Source organism: Ictalurus furcatus, chromosome 21, assembly GCF_023375685.1.
Source record: "Ictalurus furcatus strain D&B chromosome 21, Billie_1.0, whole genome shotgun sequence".
Taxonomy (NCBI): domain Eukaryota; kingdom Metazoa; phylum Chordata; class Actinopteri; order Siluriformes; family Ictaluridae; genus Ictalurus; species Ictalurus furcatus.
The window spans coordinates 16,171,044-16,196,735 of record NC_071275.1 but is presented as its reverse complement, the minus strand read 5'-3'; the positions used below and the strand labels follow the sequence as shown (position 1 = coordinate 16,196,735).

General features: G+C 40.7%; 1 protein-coding gene across 2 annotated transcripts; it reads left to right on the top strand.

The window, feature by feature from the left end:
• On the top strand, window positions 1-25,692 carry bmp7a (bone morphogenetic protein 7a). 2 transcript variants are annotated; one of them, XM_053652799.1, is made up of 8 exons: window positions 1-148; window positions 9,425-10,045; window positions 19,152-19,335; window positions 22,301-22,449; window positions 22,631-22,846; window positions 23,050-23,126; window positions 23,274-23,384; window positions 24,294-25,692. In XM_053652799.1, the coding sequence occupies exons 2-8, from the start codon at window positions 9,655-9,657 to the stop codon at window positions 24,441-24,443; spliced, it is 1,278 nt and encodes a 425-aa protein (XP_053508774.1). In that variant the 5' UTR covers window positions 1-148; window positions 9,425-9,654; the 3' UTR covers window positions 24,444-25,692. The 2 variants fall into 2 exon arrangements, with proteins under 2 accessions (XP_053508774.1, XP_053508775.1); XM_053652800.1 differs by having other exon boundaries at window positions 1-157.

Below are 25,692 nucleotides of genomic sequence, written 5' to 3'. Positions count from 1 at the left end.
AAATAATTTCAGACCATAGACTGGAGTCCAGACCACAGACTAGACAAAACCAAAGAAATATCCCCTCAGCTTGGAAGCCGGGAAGGTCTTCTCAACTCCGAGTTCAGCTCGTGACGTCATATCAGCATGGCTGCTCACACCATCAGCAGTAAATAAAGTACCATTCTCTACTTTTAAATAAGATTATAATAGTATTTACTTTAGATTCACAAACAGACATGTTATTTGGTTAAATCTCTAGCATTAATCATACGGTTTATTGCTATCAGATGTAAATACATCACGAATGTTAGCTGGCTAGCTTGTTGCTAGCTCATGAGCTTTTCAGTACAGGATGTTTTTCCAACTTTGCAGTGATGTGTCGTTTGCGAATGAGTCGGATCTTTGAGTCGGCTCTTTTAGGTGAACGTCTAGAGCCCATTGCTGATTTCACAGTAGTTTAAATAGATTGTGTAAGATGCAGAGTTATTTTGACAGTTAGAAGGTAGAGTAAGATTCAGCACTTTGCCCGGTTTATTGAAAATGCCAATGAGCCGGTTGGGTGGTCAAAGAGTCGACTCTTTATTAGCGAGTCAAATGATCTGACTCACTTTTCAGAGTGTGTTAGAGTAGACGGCGGGGAATGATCCGATCCAATATCTCTGGGCAATACACTAAAACGAGAAATACGCACTAGGTGGCAGTGTAGACCAGGTTGAGATTGTAGGAAATGTATTTATAATTTCACATATTAATCATATCTGATCACACACAGTACACAGATATCAGTGCAAAAACAAAACAAAGTCTTGGTTTAGTGTGAAGGAATGTTCATGTGCAAAAAACATCATTGATATGTGCAAAATTAAGGGAACAAACTAAGAAAAAGTACTCATGAGTACCAGTTTCTGTTCACAACACTGCCACAGGCAATAATAATAATAATAATAATAAATAATAATAATAGAACGTGCAGAAATGGACTTACTGGAGTAACGGTTAAACTGATTAAATGTCGCTGGTAGGCAAATAAATACATGCATACATACATATATACATACATACAATTCTGTAAAAACAGCATATTCCCTAAGAATAAATACATTTTGTTCATATGAATTTAAAACGCACCATTTTAACAAACCATTTTCAGCATTTTTTGATAAGCCACCTCAAATTAAATCACACCCACCTACGTGCACGCATCATTGCACCTCCCTATAGACCAATTAGCACCTAGCTGTGTGAGCATTAACACCTGGCCTGTGCTGTATTTGTGATGTTGGCATGCCTAGGGTGTGTGTAAGCTCTTTGTGTTGTAGTTCACACGCTCCCAGCATGAATGAGGGATTAGCCTTTGATAAAGAGAAGCAGACGGCGATGATTCCTTCCCCCGTTCTTTCTCCACGTCAGAGTGCTGCACCTCAAACACAAGAAACTACAAACGAACAGCTACTGTTTTAACACCAGATGTGGTTTTTCAGTAGGTCTTTAATGCATTGATATGTACACCACATGGATTGGAAAGCAGAGTCAGTTCTTGGTCAGTTCTTGGTATATTTAAGGATTCTTTGCTTTCTTAAAGGGTTCTACCTGAACCCTGTCTGCTTCTACATAAAACTTTTAAGTGTTATCTTAAAGGGTCAAACCTAAGAATGATTTCTTTCTGTACATTAAAAATAAATGTTCCTCAATGGGTTTTTTTTCCTAAAGAGGTTCTACTTGGAACCATTTCTAAAAGGAAAACCACCAGTTATAGGATTCTATATATAAATATTTTCTTTGCAAATGTATATCATTAACCTTATTATAGTATAATTACAAGTGCTTAGTATATTATACTACTTACTGTTGCTGTTGAGCTACTACACACTTATTTCTGTTTCAGGTTAACATTGTCCTGTTTGATATTTATTTTATATTAAATTGAGCTTGTGGAATCACGTAACCAATATGCAATCAATCAGTCAAGACATGTCAGTTTCTGAAGGACGGTTCTTTAGTTTTGTGCTAAAAACTAAGGGAAGTGTATAGCCTTCGGTTTAGCCTCTTATAAACTTCGTGTGTACGTCATGACACACCCGCCTTTAAACTTAGCAAGGTAATACCATTTGTTAAGAATAACCATTTATTAAATTAACTACCTCAGTGTTGTTGAATTCTCGATTCTGATTGGTCAGAGAGTGTTGATCAATTTTCTACAACAGCAGCTCTGACTAGTGCCGGTTACATTATTTACATTAATGCGCTCATTCTAATATATGTGGAAGTCCGTTTCTGGCATGAAGAAATGTTGTTTTTTCTTAAAGGTAACTGCGACTTTATGTATTAGAATTGCTCGCAATTCTGACTTTTTTTCTCGCAATTTTTAGTTTACCTCTCGCATCTCTGACATTTTTCTCGCAATTTGGAGTTTACCTCTCATAATTCTCCCTTTTTTTCCTCACAATTCTCACTTTTGTCTTGCAATTTAGAGTTTGCATCTCACACTTCTGACTTTTTTTTTAATGGCAATTTAGACATCCACTTGACACAGTACCTGAAAGGTGACTAACTTTAGATAACCAATGTGTGCTATTGTCTGGTTTTCCTTGTCTTGACTAGCTCATGAGTGTTGTTCTTATATATCCTATTTAGCCTGTTCTTTGTAACTCACTAAATGTCAAGTGGATGTATAAATTGCGTTGAAAAAAAAGTCAGAATTGTGAGACATAAACTCAGAATTGCCAGAAATAAAGTAAAAATTGTGCAATATGAAGTCGCAATTGTGAGGGGAAAAAAGTCAGAATTGCGAGATCTAGTCGCAGTTACCTTTTCAAATTGTTTTTCTCTGTGGCAGAAATGGGCTTCCATTAATACGTTATCATTTCTATAGTTTACAGGGAGACTTGCATGGCGAACGCTTTCCATTAAAAACATGTGTTAATGTCAATTTGGTGGTGATTTATATCAGGAGATGATTTTTGTAATGAGTCTCCAGTGTCTGGGCTTTGTAAAAGTTAGAGGTAAAGCTGTAGGACATGTTGCCTTGCGGTTTCTTGATAACATGACATCCGAGGGGTTTTTTTTGTCTTCTTAAAGTCACGAAAGAGAAAAAAAGAGAGGATAGTGAGGGACCAGTAGTTTATAGTTGCTATAATCTAAGTGTTAACAGGAACTAACCTGTTTCACAAGATTCCACAACATCATCTTCATTATTAAATAATTATAATTTTTTTAATTTGTTGGCAAATTGCTGTGGTGTAAGAGTTTCACGTTTCGTGCATTTATATGAAAATATTCTGCTTCAGGGTAGTAACAATAATGTTACTGTTTACTCATCATTAGTTCCAATGCAAAATTAAAGATGCCTACCTAACTTCAGACACTAAACATGTCTTGTTTAATTTTCATACCAACTATTAATTTAAGCTTTAGGACACTAAGTCCTAGATCATCCATGTGTGAAAAGGGCGACTGTGATCAAGAGTGATTAATCCACACAAATGATTGTATTACTTATAGATCAAGAGATAAATGTGTCACTTCTATTCTCGGTTTAATTATTTGCGTTCTTCTGATCAAGGATTCCTCATACGCGTTCTTTACCAAAACAGAAAATCTCATCCGTGCAGCTCAAATAAAGAGTCGAATAAAGCAGACGAGTGTAGCGCCGTGAGAAACCCTGTGCTTCAAAACGATCGTTTGGTGAAGAACTAAATGCGAGGCAGAGATAGATGATGGTGAGCTCACAGCGTGCATGAGCTAACCAGGGTGTGGGACACATTTGACCTTTAGACCTGTTCCGGAAGAGGAATGAGGGCGGCGATGATTGCCAGGTTGCTGTCTCTAGGCTACGGTCGCCGTGGCAGTGGGAAACGGGGTGCAGGCACAGCAGGTGGGAAGCAGCAGAGCACTGGAGATGTCACTTGTGATCTTTGCCGCGTCCCCATAACGGGACAAAGGACAATTAGAGGCTTGTCATCACTTGTCGGAGGCTAAGCCGGGTCAGTGCTGGATCGGAATGAAAGCAGTGGCGAAGCTTTTCATTGGCCGTTCTGAGAGTTATGGAGACGAAACCAGATTAAAGGAATAGTTCAGCCAAAATGAACTTTACAACTTTTTTGGGTGACATAAACTTCTGCAATGTACATTATTCACTAAAGAAGCAAACTTTAGACACAAAACACGACTTGGTTACGTAACTTATTTTTAGCCTATATAGCTCAAGCTTCTTTACTATAAAGTTATAGTACACCGACACAAATGGCATGGTGTAAACAATCTGATGGAAAAAGCCTCTAAGCGAATCGTCAAGGCTCGGCGTGAACCACCTTTAAGTGCCGTCCCTGCTCAAACACACCTGATTCAACTTATCGGTTAATGACCAGGTCTTTAAGTGTGTTAGTGCAAGGTTTCTCAACTCCTATCCTGGGCACCCATTACTCTCCCAAGATTAAACCTTTCCCTAAATCCAACAAACCTGTTGATTGAGCCAGTTGATCAGTTAATGATCAAACCCATCATGAGTATCAGGTCAGTTGGGGGAACCATAAACTCTCTCAAATGACATATTTGTGTACTATTTGAGATTATTTTTGAGTATACATTTAGTGTAGTGTATATAATTGCAAGCGAGGGCTTGTGGCAGATTCTAGAGATTCGCCTTCGAGCTTTAGATTAAAAACTGAAAAATACACATAGTACAGCAAACATTGTTGGTTGAGTAAGTGAACTGATGTCAATTAACGTTGAACCTGTGGTGCCAACTTTCATGAGTTTTTTAGACCCGATGAGCAACTTTATTTCAAAAAAGCCTAATGATAAATCTAGTGACTTTTTATGCAGACAATAGCAACCGTCATGCATTGCAGTTCTCCAGCTCACATAACATCCGCTGGTTAAATTACTTAAGTAAAGCCTGAGTTGCATTTGTGCGAGTCGATGAATCAATCACTGAATCAGATCACTATTTTTACCAATGACCAATCACTGATCACCATTTTATCAATGACCAATCAATGATCACTATTTTTTATCAACGACCAATCACTGATCCCTATGATCACTATTGTTTACTAATGACCAGTCACTGTACATCATTTTTACCAATGACCAATCACTGATCACTATTTTTTACCAATGACCAATCATTGTTCTTGGTGATGTCTACAAGTAATAAAAGTGAGTTACTTGCAGTCTGTATCCGTTTCCTGTCTATTCCTCTATTCCATGTCTATTTCCCAGCTACTCACTACCACCTCTTCTTTTTGTCTGTGTCCTTGGTAGAAATTATAGTACTTTGTAAATATGTAAATGGTAGGTTAGACTATTTTGTAAATATGTAAATAGCTAGTTTGACTCTATTTTGTAAATACAGTGCCCTCCACTAATATTGTTTGATATCCATGAGAGTAGAGTATTTTTGTGATTTTTTTGAACAAAAGATCAAAAGGTTAAACAATAAAGACAATTTTTCACAGCCTTCTTTGCTCATATTTACCAAGGATGCCAATATTAATGGAGGGCAGTGTACTTCTTTCTTGTTCAGAAATTCCTTCTTCGTATGACACTTTTTGATATGCAAATGATCATGACAGTGCAATGAACTGCTCTGTGACATAATCTGATGACCTCTAGCAACTTTTCTGGGCACGCATTAACTACCTTTCTCTGAATAGCGCTGACAACACTGCACTAAATTATTTACATTGGATGCATTTTAACATCATTTAACATCAGTGTACAAAATCGTTAGCCTTCGAATGTAATTAACCTTTCATGTAGAAACCTGCATAACCTACAGTATGTTTTACATTCTAATCATCTGGGTGCTAGAGTCTACATAGAAAACACTTTTAAGTATTATAGCTGTAGTATGTGATTTAAGACAGAGCACTAAAGTTGAACACCCCTGCTGTACCCGAATGTGTCTTAGTTACTTTCCCTTCCTGGAGAGTTTAGCGCCAGCACCTTTAAAAACTCTGATCACATGGGATATAGGTAAGCAAGGTCTTCAGGGGCCTCTGAACATTAGAGCAGGTTGTGTTCAAAGTGAACTCTGCAGGGTAGAAGGTGTCCTGCAGGCAGCGCCGAAGCTAAAACATATGGACTATGGAATGGGGCATTTGGGTCTCATGAGGGAAGGGGGAGGGCAATGAGGGTTCGAGACACACACCGGCTATGCTACAAAACAAAACCCAGACTGCTGTTTAAACAGTGCCTTGGTGTTAACCCAGACTATGGGACTATGCGATAACGATAAGGATACTCTAACAATAGACCCACGAACAAAGAAAATGAATATGTTCTGCTTACATCAACAATCAGAAAACAGGCTCATGTAAACATAAACATCCTTCGAAGTGAGCTTGAGGTAATAAGCATATTTTATTCTGTCCATTAGGATTTTGCATTTGTGTTTCCTCATTGACGCTACCATATTTGTAGCTGTCCAGTGAATGTTTGCGTAATCCTATTGATTGCTTTTAGACAAGCATTATAGCAGCTCTGAGATTTTAATGAAAAATTTCTGACAAGGACGTTTTCGTCGGCTGTCTTTGCAGTTAATCGACCCTGATTGAGCACACCACATTATGAGTACAATCAAAGTCACAAGCAAAGAATTCTTGTACGATGTGCGGGGAAAAAAAGGTACTAGTACTGCAACCATTTACACGACATAAACATTTTCATTTGAAATAAAGACTACGTGTCATTTCAATTATAGCTGTCCTTTCAATAAGAAACCCACCATTAGTTCAACTGTATAAATTGTCCATAGGCTACAAATACCAAAAACAAAACACAAACAAACTTATACACACACACACAAAAAACAACAACTATTTGTTCTTGTACCTGACAAAGTATGTCAAGGTGGAAAAATATACAATATGACCCACCTCATCTATGTAGCAGTGGCAGCGCAGTGTCAAGGAAGTTTGTTGAAATTTCTAGGAAAGATTAAGGTTTCCTCAGGTATTCTTTGGTTCTAGCTTTCTAAACAGGTTGCATTTCCAAATTGAGTCTACTTTTTCTGAAAGGAAAACCCACTGTTGTAGGAATCTAAATAGAATCTGGTGGGGTTTAACAAACTGAATTAATGTTTAACATTTCTAACATGCATTATATGGCCAGAGGTTTGTAAACACCTGACCATCACACATAGATGTGATTTTTTTTAACATCCTATTACAGATTGAGTCCATCCTTGGTAATATTATAATACCTTCCACTCTTCTCTGAACGCTTTCTGATAGATTTTGGAATGTGGCTTTGGGATATTTTGGGCCCACTCAACCACAAGAGCATTAGTGAAGTCAGGGTGAGGAGGCCTGGGGTGCAGTCAGCATTCCAGTTCAACCCAAAGGTGTTCAGTGGGGTTGAGGTCAGGGCTCTGTGCAGGACACTCGATTTCTTCTGTTCCAACCTTGGCAAACCATGTCTTCATGGAGCTTGCTTTGTGCACAGGGGCATTGTCATGTTGGAACATGTTTGGGGCCTCTTAGTTCCAGTGAAATACAATGTAATGCTGCAGCATACAAAGGCAATTGTATGCTTCCAAGTTTGTAGAAACAGTTTGGGGAAGAACCACATATGGGTAAAATTATTTCAAATGCTCTGGGACTCCAAAGAACCACAGCGAGAACCATTATCTCCAAATGGAAAAAAAAACTCTGTACAGTAGTGAACATTCCCAGAAGTGGCTGACCTTCCAAAAGTTCTCCAAGAGCACAGTGACAACTCATCCAGAAAGTCACAAAAGAGCCAAGGATAACATCAAAGAAACTACAGGCGTCTCTTGCATCACTAAAGGTCATTGTTCATGACTCCACTATCAGAAAGACACTGGGCAAAAATAGCATCCATGGAAGAATGTTGAGGTGAAAACCACTGCTAACCCAGAAGAACGCTAAGCCTCGTCTGAATTTTGCCAAAACACACCTTGATGATCACCTTTTGGGAGAATGTTCCGTGGATTGATGAGTCAAAAGTGGAACTGTTTGGAAGACAGGGGGGACCCCTGCCAGATGTAACCCCAGTTACATCTGGCAAAAGTCCACAAAAAGATCATCATATCTACGGTCAAGCGTGGTGGTGGAAGTGTGATGGTGTGGGGATGCTTTGCTGCTTCAGGGCCTGGACAACTTGCAGTAATTGAGGGAAATATGAATTCTGCTCCGTACCAGAAAATCCTAAAGGAGAATGTCCGGTCTTCAGTCTGTAAGTTGAAGCGCACTGCATTATGCAGCAAGACAATAATCCAAAGCATAGAAGTAAATCCATCTCTGAATGACTCAATAGAAGCTAAATTAAAGTTTTGGAGTGGCCTAGTCAAAGTACTGACTTGAACTAATTGAGATGCTGTGGCAGGCAGTTCATGCCCGAAAACCCTACAATTTGCTGAACTAAAGCAGTTCTGCAAAGAATAGTGGGCCAAAATTCCACCACAGCGCCGTGAAAGACTGATCTCCAGTAATCGGAAGCATTTGGTTGAAGTTATTACCGCTAAAGGTGGCACGACCTGATTTAAAATTTCAGGTGGCAATTAGTTTTTCACATAATGGTGGATAGATGTTAAATAACTTCTTTTTTTTTTTTTGCTTCAATTAAAAAAATAAAAATAAAAACTGTATTGTGTGTTTACTCAGGATTCCTTTTTATGTTTTATGTTGTATTTCGTTTGAGGATCTAAAACTATTTAGTTTGAGATATACACAAAAACAGAAGACAGGAAATACAGGCGAATACTTTTTCCCAGCACTGTACAGTCCCATACTCTACTGGTCTTGTTGCTGCTTTGTACATCAGAGCTGTTGCACTATTACTGCCAAACACTGTTTATACTGCCTAGAATATTACTTCATTGCTACAGTTGCACATACAGGATATACAGTCCTCTCTGAAAGTATTGGAACAGCAAAGCCAATTCTTTTGTTTTGCTCTACGCTGAATACGTTCGGGTTTGAGATTGAACGACGGATATGAGACGAGAGATCAGAATTTCAGCTTTTATTTCATGATATTTAGAATGTGGCACCTTTGATGGCAGACCACCCAAATTTCTCATCTTCATCTTTTGATCTCAAACCCAAATGTCTTCAGTGTATAGCGAAAACTAGAATTCTCCTTGCTGTTCGAGTACTTTCATATATTCCATATCCATCCATCCATCCATCCATCTTCTATGCCGCCTATCCTTTTCAGGGTCATGGGGAACCTGGAGCCTATCCCAGGGATCATCAGGTACAAGGCGGGGTACACCCTGGACAGGGTTATATTCCATATACTTTTTTATTGTATGATTTATTTCTTATTTCTTATATTACCATCTAATAAAGAAGTAACAAACCAAGTTTTTGTTGTACTTGTTCAATGACAATAAAGATATTCTGTTCTGTTTTCTTCCAACCCCCCCTAATCCACTCCCATTTTGACCACACCCCCTTTCATCACTGATAAGCTCCACCCCCGAGGTGCAGCGCGCTCCTTAAAGTCTGCGCTCAGTGGAGCGCAACCGGCAGCGCATCGTGTCAGGACAGGAGGGAAGGACCGAGGAGCCACAGAGACGACTGAGGACCGAGAGAGAGAGAGAGAGAGAGAAGAGAGAGAGAGAGAGAGAGAAAGTTAGGACCTAACTAACTGAATTGAAGATCTGAGCTGTTGCACAGACACAGGACCCGAACTTCCAGCATGCCGCAGTTGGGGATGATGGCGGTGTGGTGGTGCTCTTGGTGGTGCTGCTGCGCCGTTTTGGTCGTCGCAAACTTCACGATGGAGAGCGACTTGAGCTCGGCTTTCGTGCACCGAGCTCTGCGCAGTCAGGAGCGCCGGGAAGTGCAGAGAGAGATCCTGTCCGTGCTCGGCTTGCCCCGGCGGCCGCGTCCTCACTCTCCGGAGCGGCGCACGGCGGCGCCCATCTACATGCTGGAGCTGTACAACGCGGCGCTGGAACCCGCTGCTTCCGGTTTCTCTCGCGCTGCCGCGGCTCCGGTTCTGGCTCCTGCTCCACCATCTGCACCGACACGACGGGACCAGCGCTATCTGAGCGACGCCGACATGGTGATGAGCTTCGTCAATATGGGTGAGTGCAGGATTTTTGTCTCCAAGGTTTGAGAATGAAGTGTTTTTGTGTTTGTTTGCACAGCTAAACGTTTGGATCTGTCCTGTTCTCCAAGATTTCATAACGCAACTGTTTATTACATGATACTCTTCCAAATGTAACTTTACGCACTTTACGCACACTCATAACATGATATAAACACTGACATCAACTGTTATTGTCTCCTTTGGAGAAGAAGCATCGCCACACCCTCCTAACGACTGTTTTTGATAATATTGTGGGTGTTACTTTAAACATTTGGCCTGGAAAACATAACCTTTAAATTAAAGCAAAAAATAAAAATAAAGCTGTCGTGCCTGGAGCTAATTATTCTTTTTTTGTTGTTTTGTTTTGTTTATTATCTGGCAGCTGGTATTTAAACCAGTGCACTCCGACTTGGGCTATAAGATTACATGAATATTTTGTATAAAATATGCAGGATATATAAATATATATAAATATATATATAAAAATATATAAATATGTATATGTGTGTGTTTTTTTTTGTTTTTTTTTTGTTTTTTTTGCATAACGTGATTCTAAATCATGAGGGCAAACGAGCGAGCGTTAGATCTTAACTTGGTCTGTGGGAGTTAAAAAAAAAAGTCTCTGAAGGTCAACATGAGGCACTACAACATCTGCACTTAAGGCTTAAGCTCAAGTTTCATTAGGAAAGTAAACTACAACAGAAAGCAGAGGACATTGCCGTGCAGCACTGTCTCCCAGAGCTGTTTCATGAGATGATATAGATCTGTTTGGATCCCAAAAGACATTCTGGTATGTCAATATACACTGTAATGGCTCGTTTTCTTTTTCTTCTCTTTTTTTCACCAGACGGTTCACATGGCTGCTTTCCATGCCTCTTAGAAGGCTGTAAAACGAAGAATTTTTCTTTTGTTCGAAGGTAATGGTTTGCCATTTCGAGAATCCAAATCTGTGCTGTGAAGAGGGCTTTTCACAAGGCTTAGTCTGGCATGACTAAAATTTGAGAAGGCATTTTTGACCTCACAGGGGTAAGATAAAGCTGTTAAGAGATAAAGACCAGTTTGGGAGACCCTCAAGTGTGTGGGTTTTTTTTTTTTGTTGTTTTTTTTTGTACGAGTGGGAGCAAGATGGGATAAACAGTGACTGTTGAAAGATAGTATTGTTGCAATAGTACTAATAAGTATTCTTATAAGTATTATTAGTAGTAATAGTAGGCTTGGCTTGCGAGTGATCACAGGTTTGTGTGTGGATAATGAAGAAGGTCTGCGTGTATTCAGAGAGCTGTGAGCATGACCGGGGACTTCCCTGGACATTACTGAACTTATCAAAGCTGAATTCTGCCTTTGTTTCCTTTGGAAACTATAGCATTGCCTGTGTTTCTGTGTAGCGAGGGAGCATTCCTGTAGTGGACACGAGTCTCCTTCCCCTCTCTGTCCTCCCTTCCTTTTATCCACAAGCCTTTTTTTTTTGTGGTAATTTCATTTCATGCCTCAGAGCAAAGAACTTAATGTTTCAGTCCAAATCTCTTTCAATGGTGCACAGTGGCCTCTGAAAAAGTTCAGCTTTGTTAGCAGAGCCAGATGTCACTTGTGTAATCCCTTTAAAAAAAACCCCCAAAAAACATGTTACCGTTGAGACACGGATATGATGTGAGCTTATAAGGAATCCACAGCGGGGGGAGAAAGTCTTTAAAAACGGCCTAGGCTTCGTTCAGGATCAATGTTTTTATTCTCCATGTTGTGCTGTTGATTGACAGGATAATTTCCTCCTCTTGTTGAGATGTGTGTTGAGGCAGGCAGGCCTGTGTTCAATCCAGGACCACCCTAAATGACTGTATTAAAAGTATTTCCTTCCCACAGAACCACAGCTACTAGGGAGAGAGTTAAGATGCATACCTCCGAGCTTTGTTTTTTTGTAGCATGTGCGTTTCTTGCGCTTGTTGCTAATATTTGAGCACTTCGGCAGGTTCAGTTTGAAAAATGCTCAGATGCAAAAATGCGAAAGCTGATATTTTTTGCCCTTTTATTTTCAACTAGTCAACAATTAGTGGTTCCGAAGATAAATTGAGATAAATACAGAGGGAGAGAAATGAGGTGATCCATTGTACAGGATACAGCGTTGAGTCAGTACAACAATATAAATAGTACTGTAACCGTACAATATAGCAGTTCACCACGTTAATGGGTTTTAAAATGTTTCCTGTTTTGCAGCAAAATCACTTTAATGGTAAAGAAGTGAATAAGTCAATACAAATCTCTCGTAGACCTTGCAGTCAGAAGACCAAAACTTCACGTCTGATAGAACCTGGGAAGCTGACTCCATCCAGCACACCAGCTGTAGAGCAGCGTCGAAGCTTCTGCTTGGAACCGGTCGGCGTTCATTTTTCCCAGCTTGTGTTTTACCTGGGAATGTGCCATGGATTGCTGCAGATGTGTCTGAGGGGTTTTGTTTTTTTTTCTCAGCAAGAGCCAGCTGTTCTCTGGAAAGGAAAGAGCGTCTGCAATCTGTTCTTTCTTACCGTTAACACACGGCTGCCTCTTCAACACGATCCTTTTTCAGTTAGTTACAAGTAATGAATGGTTACGGCTAGGGTTACCAGGTGGGCTTGGAACTTTTTTTTTTTTTTTTTGGGTGTTAATTTTGGTTTTTACTTGTATAAACTCCAGCGATTATTGTTTTCGCTCTGGAGATTTGCTACGTGTGAGATCAGGTTACTCTCTCCCATTTTAGTTTCAGACCGTTCTTTGCGCGTTGTGATTATCAGTCATGTATTTTTAATTTTTATTTTAGTTTAGCAAGCAATCAAACATGAAGTTTGATGTCGCATTAAAACGCGCTTGTTTTATATAGTTCTGTCTTAAGCGTGCCTGAGAAGACCAGTGTAAGCACCTGAACTTGTGTTGCAATAGTTTATCCCCCCACCCTCCCCTAAAAAAAGAAAAGGTTACAACAGAGTGAATCCCTGCAGCTCGGTGTAACTCTGTGGAGAAGCAGTCACGCTCCAAATGTTTATGCTGATAAGCAAGCTCGGCCAAGTAACGCTGAAATCCGATTATTCCTCCGAATATAATTCTCAGAAAGCCAATGCCCTCTTTTAAAGTGTTGTTCGTTTAAAAGATTCTGCAAAGATTTGTAGGAAAATGTATTTTTACTTATAAAATTTTTTTTACTGTGGTTTTGAATAATCTTACAACACCACCACATAAATGTTTCTATGGTTGAGAGCATCAAAATCCTCTGAGTAATTAAATTCCTATTACGTAAAATAAAAACGTTAAAGTATTTAATTAATGATTATGCTCTAAAGCATTGCTGACGTACCAACACAGCTCAGAAGAAAGTCCTAAAACTCTAGAGTGTGATGGTTTTCTGGTTCATTGGCTTTTCTCCCCCGATTTTTGCACCAAGCAGCAAGATAAGTCTGTTGTGATGGCTATTTAATAATACCAATATTTATTAATACCAACGAATGCCAACCAATGAGTTGTACCTCTAGGGTTAGGGTTAGTACCGCTATCTTGTTTTCTATTGGCTCGCAACACTGAGGCTTGTGATTTCAAAGTTCTCATAGATAATTCTGTGTTTGATGTTGTTCAGAAATGGATGGGAAGGCAGAACTCCAGAAATACATCCTTTTCAACCCCTGTGTGTACCAGCTACAACCTTGGCACATTTACCTCCTCAAAACCGCAAACTGTATAGGCGATGTTGTTGCTTTAACGAGCGAATACGTTTGCATGTCGACTGATCTAAAGCTAATACTTACTCTAAAGCTAAAGCATATCACATGACTCCTTTAAAAGTGACGTAGTGCTACTTTGTTTACCGTTGAGGCTGTGAGCAGCCGTGTTGTTTGGATGTCTCGTTTTGAACTCCGCCACGCAGGAGACCGTACCGAGTTTCCAAGGAGGAATTCCAAGTCGAGGGTTTGGGGGTTTTCCCTAGCTCAAGTTTGGAATTTTCAGTTACTAGTTTGCAATCGAATGCATCTTTCATGCCCCGCGTCCTTTCCCCTTCGGTGAATTGGTTTGCGTTTTGCATTTGGTCTCACCGCTGCTTTGTCTGAAAAAGCAGAAAAGCTGAAATTTTTCTGTATCACGGTAGGAAGGCATAAGCAACAACAACAACAAAAAAAACCATACAACTAAAGCGTAACCATCTCCACATCTGGAATTGTATAGTTAAGTACATCTTAACTGGTAAAGACCGTGATGCTCACTCTACCGTTTAGCAATAAACATTTTGAGATGAAATTCTTTCTGCTTTTATCACAGCGAACACTGGAAGCAGTTTAAACTTGATGTGTATGGTGTGCTGAAACCCTGCTGTTATAATTGTTGAGCGTTGATGTTAATTAGCATGTTTACCCGGCACTGTAATTTCTCATCGTATGAACCTGTGGGCTACGAGCGAAGTGTTGAGGGGTGTGTGTGTCTGTGCGTGCCTGTGTGTGTGCGTGCAAGGAGCAGTCCGCATATCTGAACGCTGATCTTTGTGCCTAATGGCCTTTAACATAAACACAGCAAACCCTTACCAGCAATTATTGCCTCCACAAAATGCCGGCGCTTTTCTTTCCAGTGTTCAATTGCGGTGAAATAAATGACTCTCTGCCTTCAGTATGCGCCCGACTTCGAGAGAGCTTATTTCCCCCCTCCCGTTTTCACTCACCGCTGGCTATGCATGTTCATTATTGCGCGATGATGGAAACAATTTGAGCACGTGCATTGCGGCCGTTCTGTAGGCTATGATGTCATACGTGGCAGCACATGCAGGCAGGATGTGTGTAAAAAAGCAGCAGTAATCATGGTTGTCATCATTATTGACTGACCCCCACCAGCACACACACACACACACACACGCGCGCATACACAGACACACTTTACAGGCCTTTTTCCTTTGCACAAAGCACCGGAACCTGGCATCAGAAAACTGGAACTGTGCCTTTTCCATCAGCAACCTACTACTTTTATTTATTTATTTATTTTTAAAAATAGTTTTTGGTACCGGTTCAAGATACTCCAAGAAGGACTTACGGTTTCGTTGCTGATGATACGTAAAACCAAAAATACACAGAACTACTTCTTTTATACGGATGCAGTACTGGTACTAGTACCTGATCTGTTCCCCACTTCAAATTCATTTCTTGTCAGCTCAGTTCCAGTACTAAAATGCAGCTGGTCTGGAACTGAGCACTAGTGACGTCAGGAACCAGGGGCTGGACGTTATTTTGTCACAACAATTCAAGTGTTTAAATTTTTACATGGCCACCGTTAACATAAATAGTGCAAGTGGTTGTTGTAGTGCTGAATTAGTGATGTGTTATGAGTTAATGCAATACTGTATGTGCTACATGTTTAAAATTATTATTTTTTTTATAAATTACGTAATATTTATATTTGTACGGTGGGCAGAAATTTCCAGAAACATTTACATTACTTGAAGACATCGCGTCATGCATTTGGGAAATGCCACATCTACTAACAAAATGGTTCAGTGTCTAAACCAGTGGCTAGGTCCTTTAAATGTGGCTTAAGTCCCTTAAATCAGTCTAGGTTTGCAAGGATTGAAAGAGAGTCTGCTTTTTTTTTTTTTTTTTTATAAAGATCGTTTCTAAAGAGCCGTGGACAATGAGAAGATGCTGACATTGAACTGCTTTTTATCCTGTATGTAAGGAATGAAACACTTAGGCGTGCTCTTGAAGGAAAGTAGCCAACGACAGCAGCGGTTTGCCAGTGCTAACAATTTATTTACCTTTATACCACGTTTTGTTTGTTTATGGTTGTATGGAACGTCCATAAAACAAGTTAGTTCCTATTATTGCTTACATTCTAGCAGTTATAAACTGTTCCCTTTGTTGTATTGTGAAGTTAATAAGACAGTCAGTAACACTGTAAAGTGCAACATCCGACACTGGGGACTCCTTCCAAGCATGTTAAATAAATGTCTCCTTCCAAAAACTTCACCTTGTAAAGCTCAATGAAGTGGTGATCTGTTCCTGTCTTCTCTCGTGTTGTTGGTAAATGAACTAGGATTACAACCTCGAGTTGCCTTGACTCACGTCCAGTTCTTTGTTTTTGAACGCGTGTTGTAAAAACACTCTCTAGGTGTTGCCTTTCACCTTTTGCACCAGAAAAGCAGGGTGCTTTCCACCCCCAGGATAAACGGATTGTGTAGCACTGAGAAAACAATTTCCCAGAAACCTCCAGGAAAGGTTGAGCTTGTGCCACATGCTGGAAAGTCTGAGAGGATCTCAGCCGGCCCGGGGTGGGGACGACACTCGGCCAACATCTGCCAAGGGTTCATTCTGAAATCATGGATTTTCCTCAACAAAGTCACTTACTCACATATACACTGGAGGTTTTTTTTTTTTCCCCCTTTCATTGATGGGTTTTGCTGCTTTGTAGGGTGTGTGGATAAACATACTCATAAAAGGTCATCCTGTTGACTAAATGTGACAAACATCACGGAGTGTCCTTCTACACCTCCTTCTGCAAAGTACTCCAAGAACGAAACATCGAGAGATTCATTTGCGTTTGTGAAGACATCTGGACACGATGCTGCTTTAGAAATGAGAAACGAAACGGTCGATCGTAAACAGTCGTGCCTCGTCATGGTATATTTTTATTTCTGAGAAAAAGTAAATGTTTAAATCTCAGCCTCCTTCCTCCATGCGTCATGTTCGGATGACGTGGAAATATTCAGCAGACTAACATCCATCGTAATAAGTCGAGCGGTTGAGGGAAGGGAGAATTTTAATCCAGTTCCTGTTGCTCTAAAATTGCGGTTCATGATGCCTTGGAGAATTTGGCCCAATTTGGGACGGGGAACGCTGTCGGAGGCCCTTTCAAGGAGGTTATTTTTTGCACTTTCACGAATGAGACCAGGATGTTGGTGGGGAGTGCAGTCAAGGTCACTGGCGGATTAGCAAGGGATAATAAAGGCCATAAGGGCTACTACTTACGACTCCCAAGTAACCTGTGCATTAATCTATGCGTGTGCATGAGGAAGAAAGCGGAAAGTGTGTGTGTACAGTATATGTGTGTCTGTGCAGATGGGGCACCGCTAGGTTCCGGGCCAGGCCTTTTTACAGAGCTTTTCTTGTGGTCACACATGTGTGTGATTTGAGCCCATAGCCAGGCTCAACCACCCCCTCTCCCCCTCCCTTCACCCCTCCCAAACTATGTTCCCATAATTCATGTGGGCCTGAGATCCGACTCGGCTTATGGAAGCAAACATTTCTTTTTTGGCCGCAGTGATGTGGGCGCACCAATCAAGCGTTAGTTCTGCGTGCGATTGCTCAGCCATTCTGACAGTGCGGTCTTTCTTTTTACGAGAGGACTTCTGTTCAGAGTTGTGTGTGGTGTGTGATGTGTGGTTTGGCCTAGATATTCAGAATGGAACGAGGACACACGGATGAGTGAATCGAGGCAACTGAGACAATTACATCCGCTGGCTTAAGAAGCGTGCACTGTGTTTCCACTTCCACAGCTACAGTACTTTTTTTTTTTTTTTTTTTTTTTTTTTTCCCCTATCCCCCAAACCATGGACTAGGGGTGGAACTTGTCTCACTGAATATCACTGATTGGTTCAAATGCAAGTTTCTTTGGCCAGCACTTTGAAAACCTGTGTTTACGAAAGCTTGTTTTATACCAGAGGCACTGCAGGACGACCGGCGAACCAGAGTCTTTCCATGACGTTTTGTTTTTACACAAGTCCAAAACGTTGCAGGAATTTTTGTACATGCTTCGATGGCCGTGATCGTTCTGGAAACAGCAAAAAAGCGTGAAGTTTGTAAACATGCTACACTTAATGTTGCATCATATTTACACGATAAACAACAAATCTTCATTCTTCTGGAGATTCTCCTAGTTGCTGTATTTTGTCGCATGCTGACATGTTGTCTCATCACTTCTATTACTTGTCCTTGCAGCGTGTATCCGAGAAACATGTCTAGTTCTGGTTCAGGATAGTTTTGACACTTTTGAGCACCTAAAAAGTTTTTGGAGTTTTGGTGAAATCACACTTTTCTTTTTTGTTTTTTTTTTTCTTCTTCTTTCTTTTTTTTTTTAAACCTTAAATAACTGCATATTTAAGACTTGTATTGCAAGATTTTTATCATTCGTTTTGCATTGTGCGTAGATTATGGGTGTTGACCATCTAGAACCACAAAAGCTTGTTTGATGTTCTAGGTAGAACCCTATAGTGTTTCCCTTTTCAGAAAACGTTTTGAGTAGAGCCCTGTTAAAGCTAGCCATCTAAACAACCCTTAAGGAAATTCCTTATAAGGAAAAAACCCTTATCAAAAAGCCATTTCCCCCAGTACCAATTAGAAAATATGTTCTATAGCACCAAAAAAAATATTTATTTGTTTTGTTTTTTTTAGAAAGCTAGAACGAGTAACCATCCAAATATGCTTTAATGAAATAATGACTGTAAATTTAAAGTCAGAAGCCATTTTCCCTTATACACTCTTTAAAAAATTCCATCTTTTGGTTTGTTTCTCTGGAACAGGTTCTATGTAGAACTTGACAGGAAAGTTTTTACATTTCAGAAAAGGTAAAAAAAAAAAAAGTAGATAACACCTGAGAAAATTCTTCATCCAACCATTCAAAGAACCCTTGAGGAATGCTTTATTATAAATTGTAACACTGTATATTTTATTAGAAAACCAATGTCTCGCGTACCCACTTAGAAAATGTTCCATTTTTCCAATTTTGTCGGTCTGGTTCCCTATGACGAGTTTTCATTTCTGAAAAGTTTCCAAGTTAAACCTTTTTGAGAAAATTAGACCACTCGAAAAACTCCAAAGGAACTTTATATATATATATATATATATATATATATATATATATATATATATATATATATATATATATATATATAATATAAGAATTTGGAGAACTTATGTGGGAAAAATAAGAAGTCTGCCTGTATTAGAGAACATTTGGTTTGTCTCTTTGGGGAACCCTTATAGGTTCTACATTGAACCCTACAAAAAAAAATTTCTCTGGAAGTAAAACCATTTATAGGAAGCTCTACCCATCCAAAGCTTATTGGTAGAAAATAACCGTTGTCGTGTGTCCGTGTGTTTCTCTATTCCTAGTTGAACCTGACGAAGACCCACATATGTTCCACCAGTTCCACCGATTTGATCTGTCCCGCATTCCCGAGGGAGAAGCCGTGACGGCCGCCGAATTCCGTGTCTACAAGGACTTCGTGCACGAACGTTACGAAAACGAGACATTTCACGTCAGTGTGTATCAAGTGCTCCGGGAATACGATGACAGGTAACCACGCAGCTGTGGACTGTGAACTTTTGTGTGTGTTTAGATTATATCCAACCTGTTTGTGATGCTGCTTTTTCCAATTGGATGTTTGTTTGTCTTCTTCTTGTCCTGGATAGTCGACCCAGTGTGTGAAGTCAGCCTGCAGCTGTGGTGTGTTAGAGTTTTATTAGAGTTTAGTGTGAAAGCATGAGAGAAGGACTGGGTGAACTGTGCGAGATGAAACATGTGCTGCCGCCCACTCAGTCTGGGTCTGAAAACGCGCACACACACACGCACACATGCACATGCACACACATTGATGGGCCTGCCCGATGGTAGGTGTCCTGTGCCAGGTCTCCCACTGAATTCCTGCAGCTGATTTACAGCACAGCTGTTAGCACGTCGGCCATTACAAAGCCATTACTGTCAGTTATTGAGCTGTAGAGGCTTGAGCAGGAGAGATGGGCGTCTATCTCCACCATCTACACTTGCATAGCCTGTCTTTTCATCTCCAGCCATATCTCCAGTCTGATCCCAGTGTTTCTTCTGAGCAGCATGTTCTCAGTTCTTTCTAGCTGTTTTTTTTTTTTTTTCCCTTTCACTCACACACACTCTACATCAACTCCAAGCTCAACCTCCTTATCACCCCTCTGGCAATGTGAATCATCGCTCGTACACCTTTTGTGATGCAGACGCGTCATGCAGACAGACGCCGTCTGCCCAGTGCCCCCCGGGGGGCTGAAACCCGACCCGCAACCATGCCATTTGTTCCTCAGATCTGCTCCAGTATCTCTCCTGAATCAGAGAGGAATTTTAATCTGTGATAAGAGACGTCCCAATTTAACGAGGTTGATCTGGGACGAGATGCAGAGGGCAGGCTCTGGCCTGTCGACTTTGACTTTTGTGATGTTTTCTGCTTTATTTTGTTGATGACACAAAGGCATCACAACTCCCCAGACACACGTATTTACTAGTCATATATAAGTCATGAAAGCTTCTAGTGATTAGAATCATTGTGGGGGGTTTTTTGGGAACCAGGACATAGGTTGTGCATGACTTCAGGTCCTGTTAATTGTAGTTCTGCAGTCGTGGTATGACAAGGCTTTTTTTTTTTTTTCCTGTCACACAAAAAGGAATATGAAATGAATAGACGGTACGCTATGTGGACACCTGACCATGACACCCGTATGCGGTTCTTCCCCTAACTGTTTCCACAAAGCATGAACACAATTGTATAGGATATCTTAGTATGACCTCCTCAGCCATCATCAGTGCCTGATCTGATCTACCCAGTAGCTGAATGATCACAAATCCCCACAGCCATACTCTGAAATCTAGTGGAAAGCTTTCCCAGAAGAGTAGAGGTTATTATAACAGCAAAGGGGGATTAAATCTGGAATGGCATGTTTAAAAAGCATGTATGGATGTGATGGTCAGATGTTTTGGCCATATAGTGTAGATGATGTAGGTGTCTTTTGTGCCAACACAACCGGTACATTTAAAAAAAATTTTTTTTAAAAGTCTCTCAAACAGGGTGGTGTAGTGGTTAACACGTTTACCTCGCACCTTGGGGGTTTGAATCCCACCTCTTTGGAGTTTGTATGTTCTCCCTGTACTTCAGGGGTTCCTCCGAGTACTCTGATTTCCTCCCCCAGTCCAAAGACCTGAGTAGTAGGCATTTCCAGATTGTCTGTGGTGTGTAAATGGGTGTGTGAATGTCATGGGTTGGCCAGGGTGTCCCCACCTTGTGCCCCAAGTTCTCCATGATGGGTTCCAGGCTCCCTGTGATCCTGTGTAGGATAAGCGGCATGGAAACCGAATGGATGGAAGTTTCTCAAACAGGAAATATTTTTGACTAACATACGTTACAAAAGTACGTCACTGTATGAATGTAATTCCAGTAAAATACATCTGCTCAAATTGGAAATTTCAATCTATTTCCACTTTATATATTTATGTAAATATGTTTATTGGGAATGCAGCCCAAAGCAGGTGGTAAACTCCGTCTAAGGTTAAATACCGGCATGAAACTGATGGCGAACAAGTACCGTAAGGGAAAGTTGAAAATAACTTTGAAGAGAGAGTTCAACACGCCAGCCACCCGACCGACCCGTCTGGAAACACGGACCAGGGAGTCCAATGCGCACACGAGTCAGAGGGCACACGACTTCAGATCAGACGAGACAACCTGCTGAATTTAAGCATATTTAGTAAGTGGATCGAAAGAAACTAACCAGGATTCCCTCAGTAGCGGCAATTGAAGAAGGAAGAGCCCAGTGCCGAATCCCCTGTCCCCTCGTGGGCACAGTGAAATGTGGTGTACGGAAGTCTCCATCGCCTGGCGGGGGCCGGGGGCCTGAGTCTTTCTTATGGCGGCCTAGCCAGTGGACGGTGTGAGGCACGGTGGCTTAGTGGTTAGTAAATTTGCCTCATACCTCCAAAGTTGGGGGGGTTTGATTCCCGCCTCTGTCCTGTGTGCGTTGAGTTTCCATGTTCTCCCCATGCTTTTGGGGTTTCCTCTGGGTACTCCGGTTTCCTCCCCCAGTCCAAAGACATGTGTTGTAAGCTACTCGGCATTTCCAAAATGTCCTTGGTGTGTGTGAACGTGTGCGATGGGTTGGAACCCCGTCCAGGGTGTCCCCCCCCTTCTTGTTCCCCGAGTTCCCTGGGATAGGCCCCAGGCTCCCCTGTGGCCCTGTGTAAGATAAGCAGTGCAAAAAATTTGATGGATGCATGTTCTAAGGCAGGAAAGGATTAAGGGTAGAATAATATATTACATTTGTGCAAAGCCCCTGACCCGTAATTGCTTGGATAATATGATCTCTGAATTGCAAGTCTATTTGGCTAAAGGAATCAGTGTGAATGTAAATATTTATGCATATTTATAATACCATACAAAATGAAAAGCTTTTGAACACAGAATATGTGTTGCCTTTGACCGACACGTTTATAAATTCATATATGTTTGCGTGTGTGTTCCTGGCAGGGATTCAGATCTGTTCTTGCTGGACTCGCGAGTGATTTGGGCTGCAGAAGAGGGCTGGCTGGTTTTTGATCTCACAGCTACCAGTAACCACTGGATTTTGCACCCGGGTCAGAACCTGGGCCTGTTGCTTGTTCTGGAGAGTGCAGATGGTGGGTCCATTTTCTCCTCCTCCTCTTTCTCCTCCTCTTCCTGGTTTCAATATGCTATAATTTTATTGTCTTCTTTCTTTTTGTTTATTTGTTTGTTTATTTATTTATTAATTTATTTATTTTAATGCCTGCTCTGAAAAGTTAGCTGAATGGTTTTGTCTTTCTCCGTTTTCCCCTACAGGTGACCGTGTGAACCCCAGGGTTGCAGGGCTGGTGGGCAACCAAGGACCCCAGAACAAGCAGCCATTCATTGTGGCGTTCTTTAGAGCTACGGGCGTCCGTTTGCGCAGTGTCCGCTCAGCTCCCGGACACAAACAGAGGAACCAGAACCGCCCAAAGACTCCTAAACATACACCGCCTTCCAGCCAGGAGGCCCTGAGGTTGGCAGAGGCTGCAGGTAGCGTATTTTATGGTAGTTTGAATAAATTGAATACACTACAGTACTGTTGGTTATGTAACGATGCTAAAAGTTTTGTAGATGAATGATTATGGAGTGGAGGTCCACACAATTAATCTTTTTTTAAAATGTGAATTATTATTATTATTTTTTTATTATTATTATTATTTTTTTAATGATTATTATTATTATTTATTTGACAGAGAACGTCAGCGTGGACCCAAAACAGGGCTGCAAGAAACATGAGCTGTATGTCAGCTTCAGAGAACTGGGATGGCAGGTATAATGAAAGACTTGAAAAATCTCTCTCTCAGAGAGAACAACACATGTCCCCCCCCCCTTTTTTTTTTCTTTTTTCTTTCCCCCCCCATCCCTTTCTTTATTTTCTTCCTTCACAATCTTTCTCCATCTCTCCCTGTGTATCCAGGACTGGATTATTGCCCCAGAAGGCTATGCTGCATACTACTGCGAGGGCGAGTGTGCCTTCCCTTTAAATTCCTACATGAACGCCACCAACCACGCCATCGTGCAGACGCTGGTAAGTTCACCGCAGGGTGTATTACATAATCTACACAGCAATGCTGCACGAACTGTTCTTGCTGATGCCCAGCACTTCATAACAATGCATCTATTCGTGCTCAAATATTTACAATCAGCTGTTGAGTATATTCATTATTTCATTATTCATCGTACCATGGTGGAGTTGAATTCTCCATTCTGATTCGTCAAAAGGTGTTGATTTTAATTTTCTATAACAATTCAGATCACAAGTTTATATTAATGTGCTTGTTCTGATAACAATAGTTTCTATAGTAACAACTTGCACAGGGACATTATTATTATTATTATTATTTTGTTTATTTATTTATTAAACATGTATTCATTGAAATGATGAAGTTTTTTGGAAGGAGTCTCCAGTGTTGGCACGTTGTAAGACGTAAAGCTGTAACTGCCATAGCCGTCTTCTAGACGGAGGGCTTTGCGATTTCTGGTTTATCGGTGCCATTACAAGCTGCATATATTATCTTATTAACTTCAAGAGAGAGAGAACTCTAGGCTGGTGAGGGAACAGCTGTTTATAGCTGTCTTAATGTAAGTGATTGCAGGATATAACCTATTTTGTGGACATTCCATAATGTTAAATGTAACTATAAACGTTTAAAAAAAAAAAAAAAAAAAGTATGTCATTCTTTAATAAATTACAAAATGTTTGAATTAAAATTTCACATTTCTGTGGTGTAAGAGGAATAAAACCCTTTGGGACATGCTGTGATTACAAAATAATCAACCGGTAACATTATTTTCTACACAATCATATACTTTCTACTTTATTTGTCTGGTTAACTGTGTAGCACATTTACACTGATGCACTGGAACAATATTGATTCCTGATTGGAGGGGAAACTGCAACGTTTATCTTCTTTTATTAATTCCTTTTCTCTTGCAGGTTCACTTCATAAACCCAGACTCGGTCCCGAAGCCGTGTTGCGCCCCCACTCAGCTCCACGGCATCTCCGTGCTGTATTTCGACGACAGCTCCAACGTCATCCTGAAGAAATATCGCAACATGGTAGTCCGAGCGTGTGGCTGCCACTGACTGACACACGCACTCAGACGTACACTCGGAGGACGGAAAAGGAGGAGATCGGATTGAGGCCAGCCGTGCCTTCAGGAGCCATACGTTTAATAGGACTCGTTATTGGAGGGGGAGGGGGGGGGAATGCTGGACCACTGTGCTGTGCCCACATGTTTCGTGTGTGTCACAACCGCAGCCAAGTCGAGTGGGAGCTGCTTTCATTGTATGCTGTAAAAAAAAAAAAAAAAAAAAAAAAAAAAAAAACGTCCAGCAATGTGCACGTGAAAAGATGTGTTTAAATTAGTATTAGGCACACTGTCCTTGCTTGAGTCACTGGAGACCAGGTCAAAAACAAGATCAGTGTGATGAACAGTGGGAAATTCTTCTCATATTTGGCACACAGGAATCAAAGTGACGTAAAAGTCTTGCCCCCTCACCCCTCCCCAGCCAGCTCTGAAGGTGTGTGTGTTCCCTTGTGGCAAAACCCCCGTCTCACACACTGCATTTATCACACAGCCGAGTGTTCAGCATGTGTTAACTGCCGGCAACAGGACCATCACATACTCCGTCCTCTCCTCTGAAGCAGGTCCAAAGCTGCGGGTGGCGGCCCGGACAGCAGCATGTGTTTTTCATCTGCGTTCTCTCTGTAGACCGGATGATAAAGCAGCTAAATAGAACTGTCTGGATAGGGACAGGTGCAATTGATTTTTATTTTTATTTTTTTTCTCTCTGCAGAGAACTGGAATTCTACAGCTGTTCTTGGTCATGCGAATGTTATTATACAACAGAGCTTACGGAGACTCTCAATAATGAGGGAATACAACCTTCAAGTCCAGATGTTTTGGAGAAATGGGAGTCTTTTTAGAACTTATATTCCCATTTGTCAAGTTGATCATCAAACTCATAACTACAGTCAGATGGGGATTGACTCTTTTTATTGCACAAATCCAACAAATATTCTTGCCTTAGGACATTAAAAACTTTTTTTTTTTTTTTAGAAAATGACACAATTAATTATTTTATTCATCTGTTGCTATTATTTTTTACAAAACACCTAAGTGCAATTTCATAATAAGTTGATTTATAGAAAATATGACCCCTTTCAGCGTGTGCGTGCGTGTGTGTGTGTGAAAATATGACCCCTTTCATAAGCTGTGTGTGTGTGTGTGTGTGTGTGTGTGTGTGTGTGTGTGTGTGTGTGTGTGTGTGTGTGTGTGTGTGTGTGTGTGTGTGTGTATAGTTGTATTATAAAATAAACTTTGTAACTCTG

Bases quoted from the DNA above. Each gene is read 5' to 3' on its own strand.
- bmp7a (XM_053652799.1), top strand. From the start codon at position 9,655: ATGCCGCAGTTGGGGATGATGGCGGTGTGGTGGTGCTCTTGGTGGTGC. The intron at 10,046-19,151 runs GTGAGTGCAGGA...CTCTATTCCTAG, and splicing joins GATGAGCTTCGTCAATATGG to TTGAACCTGACGAAGACCCA. The intron at 23,127-23,273 runs GTATAATGAAAG...CTGTGTATCCAG, and splicing joins TCAGAGAACTGGGATGGCAG to GACTGGATTATTGCCCCAGA.